This window comes from Oncorhynchus tshawytscha, linkage group LG09 (assembly GCF_018296145.1).
Source record: "Oncorhynchus tshawytscha isolate Ot180627B linkage group LG09, Otsh_v2.0, whole genome shotgun sequence".
NCBI lineage: Eukaryota > Metazoa > Chordata > Actinopteri > Salmoniformes > Salmonidae > Oncorhynchus > Oncorhynchus tshawytscha.
In genome coordinates, this window is record NC_056437.1 from 69095263 (window position 1) to 69105911 (window position 10649).

Here is a 10649-nt window from a genome sequence, read left to right on the forward strand (position 1 = left end):
TCCTTCAGGAAAACTCCTGGAGCACTACTACATTTTCCATAACCCTATAGGGGAAAAATATATGGTCTATATTTTTCTCATTTTTTCAGTGCCACAAATTGCGATATGGGGGAAGGGAATAGATATTTGCAAATTAATTACTGTAGCATTTACTGTAGTTCAAAAAGTGTAGTGTTTTTGCATACATTACTGTAGTATTTTACAGTATACTACAACATTCTATAGTAAGTTCTACACATGATCAAGGGATACTACCGTGTGTAGTATAGTATACTACAGTTTGCTATAATTATAGTGCAAGTACTGTAGTATTATTTATTTAGTAAGTATGTACTGTAGTAATTTATAGTAAACTGTGATGTTTTTTAATGTGGGTTGCTTAAAAAAAGTGAAGTGTGAGCCTATAAAGCTCCCTAAAGGACAGCTATTAACAGCTGGTACGTGGTGTGGGAATTGGGGGCCAATTGCCTGAGTGCAGTTTAATGCTGTTCTGTTGTCGCTGTTTGTGGTTATTTGTATAGCGTCTCTGATGCTTTTTTCTATGTGTATACTCAACCATGATGGTTCTATTCATTATTGTTTTTTTCTGGTGTCTACTTCTGTACCTGATTTATATTAAAGTATTTTTACATGCTGTTTGTTCTTTCTACACTGTCATTTATAACACTACAGGTCCCCTGTACACAAAATCGATGTACAGGGGACCTTTATTTTGAAGGCTCAATATACATACATTTCACCGGAAATGATTCCCCAGTCAGAGATTAAATTACCTCTCAATGTAAACAAACGAGCTGTCGTAAAATTATCTGAGAGTTTATGAATGAAAAGAAAACTGACATTGTTTTGGTGTCATCTGTGCTGTGTGGAAAGTGACCGCGCAGAGGTGACCACACACACTTTGGAGGCAGGATCAAGTTAGCTAACAACTTGTAGCCAGCTGGAGTTAGCTAACGGCAGCTCGTTTTATTTGTATTTTGTTTAACCTTTATTTAACTAGGCAAGTCAGTTAAGAATAAATGTGTATTTACAATGACGGCCTACCCCGGCCAAACACGGACGACTCTGGGCCAATTGTGCGCCGCCCATGGGACACCCAATCACGGACGGATGTGATACAGCCTAGGTAACGTCATAACTCTGTTAGGGTGGGTATAATTTGGAACGTTCCAACAGGAAATCTGTTCTAAAAAAGTAAAGTACAAAGTTGCCAACAATCAACGCATACAAAGTAGCACGATCAACTCACCACGTAGCTTATTCTCAATGTTTGTCTATGGGCTACCAGAGTGAGGACAGACATTTTCGGAATAAACGTGGTGAGTGAAAGATTGAATGATATAGCCCTCTCCCTACCCGGTGTCTTATTCCGCCACTATACAACTCTGTATGCGGTGTTTGTTGACAACCTTGTTCTTTACGAAGTTTTTGGAACAGATTCTTGTTGGAACGTTCCACAAATTATACCAACCCATTCTGTTAACATTGTTTTTGTTACATCTAGGCCTATCGCCCCATTGTAAAAATATAAGAATACACTGTACAAAATAATTTATTCACAGAATTGTTAAAGCTACTGTAGCGTAATAGCTACAGCTAAAGTTAACTAGCTAACTAACTAGTAGACCTAGTATGTCGCGCGACAACAGCAAAAAGTTCCCTCTGCCGCGTTTTTTTTTTACCAATGTTTAGTGACTAGTTTCAATATGCTTTACTTTCGTAACTCACCAAAGTAAAGTTGTTGCTATAGTGCAGGCAAACCTTTCTCTGAATGCCTCAATGACTGTATATGAAGGTATGCATAGTAGACGACTGGCTCTTGTCCGTGCGCATGCGTTGGATGTACTCGCAGCTTGCAGTGCATGTGCGTGGACCAGAGTTTGATAACTTACTTGGCTAATCATTTGTAAGACTCTCTAGCCTGAGAACTATGACCACACATTGGGCTCATACTAACCACTGGGAGAAACACATTTCAGATCTTTCCTGGAGTTGAAACTGCTCTGAGGAAGAGGTCCACAAGTGGTTGAAAGACTTCCAGAGAACATCAGATTTGACTTGGAGAAAAAGGGTACTTCTGGCTGAAGTGGACAACAACACATGTTGTGGTGCAATAATGTACTTCATCCCGAAGAGGTTGATTCATTCGCAACGAAGAGAATCAAGGTTAGTAATAGAAGTGCAACACAATTTACCCACACTATCATAAGACAAGTCAAAACAAAGTTATTAAGTAGGCCTAATAGTTATGAAGTTCCTGTTTTCAGAAAGTAGCTTGGAATTCTCTTATTTTAATCCCATTCATTGTACGTCTGCAGATCTCCATATGAAAGGAGGTTGCCTCTTTCATGGGCGTTTACGGAATGGCGACAACCACAGTCTGACAAGTGCTGAGGTGCTGAAGAGGAGAAATGTGTCAGCGGACACCATTGAGAAATTGACAAAGCTGTTTGAAATAGTCCACTCTCTTTCATCAGCTCTAAACATGATCAAATAGGAGTTGCAAGTGGAGTATGGAGACAACCATGTGCATGCCTCTGTGGACTCCTCCATTTGCCCCAGCTTCAATTCTGCTACAAGTCAGTTGCTTGACACACTTGATCTGCTGATTCATACAGTGTATTTAAATGTTATCACCAGAAATCATTTGCTTTAGGTGTGTTCCTCATTTGTCCATTACAGATTATACCACAAGCTTTTCAAAGAAGCATGGGTTGCAATCGTATGTAGAGAACAAGATTGATGATTCTCATGAGAATCTGGATAACTGCAATGAAGAAGAATGTTCACCAGAATGTTATGTTTTCGGTATGTTCCTCCATAACTGAATAAATCCACAATTACGCAACATTATCCCTGACAGGCAATATAGACGACGTAACAATCTGGTTGTCTGATGGTTGTAATTCTCTCCTCCTACAATAGACTGTGGCAACGTGTCTGAGGACACTGTTGTAATCGAGTGTGCTCCCGTTTCTGATGTAAACGGCTCAGGTAAATCTACAATATTACCACAATATATCTGATACCAAGTGAAGGGCTTCAATTTAAGAATGTATACCTATAACTCATTTGGTAATCTGAAGGATGGTTGTAATTCTAATACTATGGTTGTAATGCTCTCCAAGGTACATCTGGAAAACCAGCTGAGGGGGCGACGTTAGAGGAAGACTGGATGGAGATCTTTGAAGACCTCAAAAAGAAGATGAGGGAGGATCTTGTGTGTTTCAGGCCTAAAGTAGCATCCTTTGTTTCCAGCTTCAAGAAGATTAAAACAGACAGTGAACTCATAGCCGCTCTATCAAACTTTGGCAAAACCAACCCTGGACCAACAGCAAAGTTTCGCCAGGGACACGCACGCCCCGCAAAGAGCTCCATAGGAGAGTGTGGACATGGCACATGCTGCTGGAAGAGGAAGGCACCCAATTGAATGTCTGTGTGTGGAATAGCACATGGACATTGGGAGTACTACACAAAATAAGCAAGTCAACATCAGTGGCCCCATGTGCCCATCATCCAACTGCTCACCATCTGTGACCTTCAGTGCACTAGCGCTCTGCCCTCAAACACCCCCCATCTGCCTACCACCTTTATGTCAACTCCGCCTTGTACAAAACCAGTGGCTATTTCAATGCATTGTGGCCTCTACAACACTAGAATCAGTGGCTATTTCAGTATTGCATTCTTGCCTTTTGGTTTTACGTTCATTCAATGCAAGACGTTTCTGCAATTTCATATGTTTTGGAAATTGATTCCATGTTTATGGACCATCAGACTTTAAAAAGCTGTTCTTCCAACCCAGTTGTAGATCTACAGGCCTATACTATCACTGAACCAAAACAGTAGTTGTCATGACTTTGCCGAGTCTTAAATATAAAATGCTTATTTATATTTTTTTATATACTGGTGTACGCTACCATTAAAAAGTTTGGGGTCATTTAGAAATGTCCTTGTTTTTGAAAGAAAAGCCCCATTAAAATAACATCAAATTGATCAGAAATGCAGTGTAGACATTGTTTATGTTATAAATGACTTTTTATTGTTGTTTTTTTAATAGAATATCTACATAGGCGTACAGGCCCATTATCAGCAACCATCACTCCTGTGTTCCAATGGCATGTTGTTTTAGCTAATCCAAGTTTATCATTTTAAAAGGTTCATTGATTATTGCGTCATCCGAAACATGACCCGCCAGACCGCACTTCTTAACACCCACCTGCCAGCCACACCAATGTATCGGAGGAAACACTGTTCAACTCACTGTTCAACTACCGGGTCAGCCTGCAAGCACCAGGCCTGCCACAAGGAATCGCTAGAGTGCAATGAGCTTAGTAAAGCCCCCCCCCCGGCCAAACCCTCCCCTAATATGATCACGGCCGGGTTGTGATACAGCCTGGGATCAAACCCGGGTCTGTAGTGACGCCTCTAGCACGGCAATGCAGTGCCTTAGACTGCGGTGCAACTCGGGAGGCCTTATATATATATTATATATGTATGTGTGTGTGTATGGTATGTGGACATTAGGACTTGGTTAGTAAATGTAAAAATGTAGCATTACAGTAAATGTGTACAGAAAATAAGTTGGCACACCTTGATGTCCTCTACATTAGACATTTATAAACAAGCTCTTATTTAATGTGAAGAAATTATAAAACTTTTTGAAAACACCCCAAGCTATTCCTGAGATACTTCCTTCGTAAAACCTATTTTAATTTCAAACTCACAAAAATTGTAATTACACAACTTCGTTTTACCATAAAATGTGGTAATTGTGATTGGCAGCCAATTTGAAGAACCTGTAGGAGAGTTAGCAAATTCACACGCCGAAACACGTGATATCATTGAAAAGCACTGAAACTCTCAAATGTGCAACAGGACTGAACAATGGTTTTTTTAAAAGTATGACGTCAATGATACGGACCAAGAAATAATGTTCATTGGTGTGGACAAAAATGAGTTGCTGGGTCTCAGTAAATGAGACATATCGTGGGGAACTTTTATTTTGAAGTTGTGTTACACATGGGCTTTTAAACACGGCTCGTGCAATCCAGTATCCTTGGAAGGTCCCTACCTTAAAACACAGATATAACAAACATATTTGCTATCTTTGCTAAAACTCTAACCTTAAACCCAAATCCTTACCTCATTTTCAAATTCAATGGTGTTGGGACGTCCCAACCAGCCTAAATAGTACCTTCCTTACCCAAGTTGCCATGGTGACGACGTGTGTTTGAGGAAGGGGACACGGACTTGCAGCAAGAGCATCAGGCTACAGCACAAACAACAACGTCCAGATATTACGATTGTTCATCAAAATAATACTAGCTAGCTAACCTAAAGCTCAGGTAAGTTCACCACCGCGCTATCAATGAAAGAAAATGTAGTCTATAAAGGTTTCTATCTGGCAACATAGTTGGAGTTGATTCTCCAAGCAGTTCTGAGACGTATAGCCAGCCTGAAGACGACGTGGAATTAGATAGAATTCTACGTCGGGCATTAACGTGTTTGGATCAGAAACATTTCCTTTCAAGACCTCTTCATGCCAGAATGTTAAATAAAATGGTATTTAACTGTGTGCTTGGTCCTTTTGAAGGTAGGGATGTAAGACATTCACAGGAATGTGTAATAACTTTTCAAAGCCCTGGAAAATTAGTGCATTCAGGTTTCTATCACCTGAAGCATGTGCACAAAATGAAAGTACATGCATTCATACTTGCCAAGCTAGTGCATGTGTTTAACCACTAAGAAATCACTGGTTGATTCAACCATTGTTTCCACTCCATTTAAATAAAATGTGAAGTAGATGGTGAATTGACTTGATGTCTGTGCCCAGTGGGTGCAAGGTCCTATTCATGCTTCCAGGGATAGAAATCTGAAGTCACTACTGCATTGAAAAGTTGATTTAATCATTCTTTCCTGTGGATATTGTCTCACATTCCTACCTGCAAAAAGACCGCACGGACAACCAGTAAAGTAAGTTCAAATATAATTTTATTCAACATTCTGGCTTGTAGAGCTTGTGATAGGACATTTTTCTAACAAAGATATGACATTAATCTCTGGTGTCAGGAAAATAACTCACACTCAACGTCAACAAAACTAAGGAGATGATTGTGGACTTCAGGAAACAGCAGAGGGAACACCCCCATCCACATCGATGGAACAGTAGTGGAGAGGGTAGCAAGTTTTAAGTTCCTCGGCATACACATCACAGACAAACTGAATTGGTCCACTCACACAGACAGCATCGTGAGGAAGGCGCAGCAGCGCCTCTTCAACCTCAGGAGGCTGAAGAAATTCGGCTTGTCACCAAAAGCACTCACAAACTTCTACAGATGCACAATCGAGAGCATCCTGGCGGGCTGTATCACCGCCTGGTATGGCAACTGCACCGCCCTCAACCGTAAGGCTCTCCAGAGGGTAGTGAGGTCTGCACAACGCATCACCGGGGGCAAACTACCTGCCCTCCAGGACACCTACACCACCCGATGCTACAGGAAGGCCATAAAGATCATCAAGGACATCAACCACCCGAGCCACTGCCTGTTCACCCCGCTGTCATCCAGAAGGCGAGGTCAGTACAGGTGCATCAAAGCTGGGACCGAGAGACTGAAAAACAGCTTCTATCTCAAGGCCATCAGACTGTTAAACAGCCACCACTAACATTGAGTGGCTACTGCCAACACACTGTCAATGACACTGACTCTACTCCAGCCACTTTAATCATGGGAATTGATGGGAAATTATGTAAATATATCACTAGCCACTTTAAACAATGCTACCTTATATAATGTTACTTACCCTACATTGTTCATCTCATATGCATACGTTGATACTGTACTCTATATCATCGACTGCATCCTTATGTAATACATGTATCACTAGCCACTTTAACTATGCCACTTGGTTTACATACTTATCTCATATGTATATACTGTACTCGATATCATCTACTGTATCTTGCCTATGCTGCTCTGTACCATCACTCATTCATATATCCTTATGTACATATTCTTTATCCCCTTACACTGTGTATAAGACAGTAGTTTTTTTTGGGAATTGTTAGTTAGATTACTTGCTCGTTATTACTGCATTGTCGGAACTAGAAGCACAAGCATTTCGCTACACTCGCATTAACATCTGCTAACCATGTGTATGTGACAAATAAAATTTGATTTTGATTTTGACTGAACCAGAGGTACAGTATCACAGTCTGATTGTCAGGCAATTCTGAGTACATTGTCTGTGTCACAGAACTAAAAAGAGATTCCATTGGTTCACTGGTCATGTCTTGTCTCACAGGATGGATGACTCTCCTGAGGTTTTAAACTTCTCAGCGCTGGAGCGGGAGTTGCAGTCTGCTGTAGAAGCAGACAAGAAATATCAAAGAGAAAATGATGCAAAGTTCCGTGCTCTACACCAGAAGGTCGGAACGTATGAGGAGTTTAGGTGAGATGGCTAGGTTGATTCTCTTTTCAATATAAAATCCTACACACGGTTGTTTCACAAATGAATAGACAACATATGTACTATGTATTTTCATCATAAATGATGTCCCATTAGAATTTAAATGTTGTCTTGAAACAATGAAGTCCAGACAGCAGACAGTTTTATGGTTTGTTTTGACCATCAATCCTCTCAGGGACATAGTCCTGGCATCCAACCTGAAACCACTGGACAGGAAGGATAAAGCTGGAGCTCCTCGCAAACAGCCATGGAATGCTCTCGCCTCCACTGACAAAGGGCAGAACCAGACTAGCTGTGATGAAATAGGCCTAAAGGTTAGACTTCTGCCACCACACACCAACACAAACATCTCTCCATTCTAACATCAGGATTATGTGAGTGGTGCTGCGCCACCTTGTGGACTGGCTGCACCACTATGTCATTTTATTATATTTGAAATGTAATTTAAGGCCAAGCACCACACCATAATAGGGTTTTTTTTCTCTAGATTGCTGTTAAAAATCCTGGGGATAACCCTGGATATGGAGTCCTAGTTTTATATTAGACAGGATATATTCATAGTATAGTATTCATAGTATTCATAGTATAGGGCAGGCATATTAAGCATATTAATGCTATCTGATTAACAAACAATCTCATTAAATTAGTAATTGACACACAATGTCTCCTATATGTTATTTTAAGCCTCAGTTGTCCGAGTTCCAGCCCAGGACAGCATCAGAGTTCAGCCGGGACTGGCGCAGGTTCGGCAGTGAAAACCCAGAGGATAAATACAGCCTCCTGCTCTCCCTAGGTGGAGAGGGCCTTCGGAACATCTTCAGGGCTGAGGTGGGGTTCGGACTACTGGGGGAATTTCTTGTGTTCCTTTCCAGTGGTCTCCAGCCTGGGGATGAGGCCATGGTGATAGGGATCCTGGAGGGGCTGTCCAAGACCCCCAGGTTTGGACTCAATATGTGCCTCCTGAGCCGGGCTGAGAGAGAGGCATGTGGAGATCTGTTTCAGAACCTGAGGAAAGCATCAGCAGCGGGGAATAGCAGTGTCAAAGGATCCAAAGGGGATGTCATTGTCCATGGAAGTAATGTGGAAGAGATTAAAGAGACACAAGATGCTGAGCCAGAGACTCTGTTTCCAGGACAGACCAGCGAGGCTGCCGGAAGAAGCATTGATACTGAAACTTTAAATGGTATAATGCAGTTGTATGGGGTTCAAACAGTCTCTCCTCCTCAGTAAGAAACATTACACAAACCCATATTGGACTTATTGTTTTCAGAAATAACAATGACTGTTACTATACATTGTAGAGCTTTATGTGGTTGCAAAAACTTTAATATCGTTTGTTTGTTCTTTATTCTGAAATGTATAATATGTATAAGTTATATGAAGGACAATGTTTACTACCATGCAATGCAGTGTCAAAGTGAAATGACAATAACTGCCATGGTAACCAGAGAATCTCTTTGTGGATCTCTGAACATTCTAGAATACGTAATGGCCCTTTCATAGCATATCTAGATAGACTAAGAATAACTTGAAGAGGACAAGGATGGGGCTCGGGACATGATGATCCCTTTAAAACACATGTCCCTGTTGCTGCTCCTCCTCCAGACCCTCTCTTTCTCCCTACTGTCTACCTATGAGGCCCCTGAAGACAAGGAGGACATTTTTGCCAGTAGGGCCTGTCCTGCCTTCCTTGTGTTTGACAATGCTGCCTATTTGGTTGACATGACCGTAGAGCTGCCCTGTCACTGTAAGCCTGAGGAGGCCCACTCTGTGGTATGGTACTACCAGAAAAAGCTGGGCAGCCCGGACACCAGGGCCCTCACTGACTTCCAGGGCACCTCTGTGGTGGACTCATCCAAAGTGGGCCGGGGAGGGGACCTCCGGAGTAGGTTCTCCATCCGCCTCTTCAGCCTGCTCATCTTTAGGGCCCAGGAGGAAGACTCGGGCCACTACCTCTGTGGGACGACCAAGGGGGACTTCTTCTATGGTTATGACGTGGACGTCCAAGAGGCTCACAGGGTGTCCTTTCCCTGGAGTCGTGCCCAGAGACGGGGGAGAGCAGCAGCAGTGGCGGTGAGGGCAGCTTCGAGATCCAACCAGGATCTTCCACTCTACCAAGTGTTCACCAGCTTCTGGCCGTGGTCCGTGTGCGACCGCTGTGGCGTGCGGGGTGAGCAGACCCGCGTAGGACTCTGCTACGTGAAGAGCGACTACCTCCACGTGCGCTACAGGTGGACATCTCAGACAGTGGCCTCTTGCGGCTCCTCCGCTGTACCCCAACGGTTTGGCCTCACCCAGACCAACCACCAGGGGGCAGAGCTGGGGGTGCGGAGCTGCCAGGTCCCCTGCCCCCCCAAGTCCATCGCCCAGCCAGAACACCAGGCCCTGCTGGAGTTCCTGGGCTACAACGAGCCAGCAGCTCATGGGGTCCCTGTCTACTACCACAACCACCCAGTGGACACCCCACTCATCCTCTCCTGCCCTGGAGCCAAACCTCAGCACGCGGTAGCCTGGGACCAAGGCTCTAGGCCTCTGTATCGCTCCCAGTACATGGAGGGTCTGAACGTGACCTTCCGTCTGTTCATAGACACAGGCCACCACCTGCACTTCAGCCCAGCAACACAGGACGACAGAGGGTCCTACTACTGCTGGATCCAGGGGAAGAGGGCTGCTGAGATCAGGCTGGGGGTTTACTACCGTCTGGGCCGCAAGCGTCTGCTCTCTGACCCTGAGTCGCTCTATGCCCTGAGGATTATTCTCCTCTGCTACGGAGGGATGACTGGGGTATTTGTTTTGATAGTGCTGTTGAAGTATACTTGGCGCACAGTAAGACCAAAAGTAGCCAAATACTAGAAATCTGCTTGCCACTTGATGAGATTTCTTTTTTAGTTATTTTGAACAAATCATTTTGTGAAATGTATGATTGTCTTTACGTCCAATTTGTCTAAATCTTAGCTAAAGAAATAAAGTGTGTTAATAAAGTGTGCTCATGATGTAGGAATGTGTGTCAAAAAAACGTATGTAATTGCCTACCCTATTGGATTTTTGCCTTATGGCCAATAGGTGGCACTAGTGCTGCATGCATTAGCCTGGATGTCAATGCGGACACTATGACGCCGACAGACAGCTCGAAGCCTATTACTTTTTCATTTAAGACATGTTTTACCGTAGGCTAAACTAAC

General features: G+C 43.0%; 3 protein-coding genes across 3 annotated transcripts; all 3 read left to right on the plus strand.

Annotated features, from left to right (window-relative positions):
* Positions 1 to 1779: 1779 nt before the first annotated feature.
* On the plus strand, positions 1780 to 3975 carry si:dkey-75a21.2 (uncharacterized protein LOC794385 homolog). Its single transcript, XM_042327872.1, is given in 9 exon segments — positions 1780 to 1795; positions 1967 to 2000; positions 2002 to 2166; positions 2211 to 2233; positions 2319 to 2558; positions 2561 to 2579; positions 2683 to 2808; positions 2926 to 2994; positions 3129 to 3975. Coding segments are annotated over 7 exon segments (558 nt in total). The 3' UTR covers positions 2744 to 2808; positions 2926 to 2994; positions 3129 to 3975.
* Positions 3976 to 5053: 1078 nt separating this feature from the next.
* Positions 5054 to 8713, plus strand: ccdc103 (coiled-coil domain containing 103). Its single transcript, XM_024434114.2, has 4 exons — positions 5054 to 5345; positions 7303 to 7449; positions 7643 to 7781; positions 8152 to 8713. Exons 2-4 carry the CDS (start codon positions 7304 to 7306, stop codon positions 8695 to 8697), a joined length of 831 nt encoding a protein of 276 aa, XP_024289882.1. The 5' UTR covers positions 5054 to 5345; position 7303; the 3' UTR covers positions 8698 to 8713.
* Positions 8714 to 9015: 302 nt separating this feature from the next.
* LOC112259411 (Ig-like V-type domain-containing protein FAM187A) lies at positions 9016 to 10468 on the plus strand. Its single transcript, XM_024434113.2, has one exon. The coding sequence runs from the start codon at positions 9025 to 9027 to the stop codon at positions 10318 to 10320; it is 1296 nt and encodes a 431-aa protein (XP_024289881.1). The 5' UTR covers positions 9016 to 9024; the 3' UTR covers positions 10321 to 10468.
* Positions 10469 to 10649: the final 181 nt, after the last annotated feature.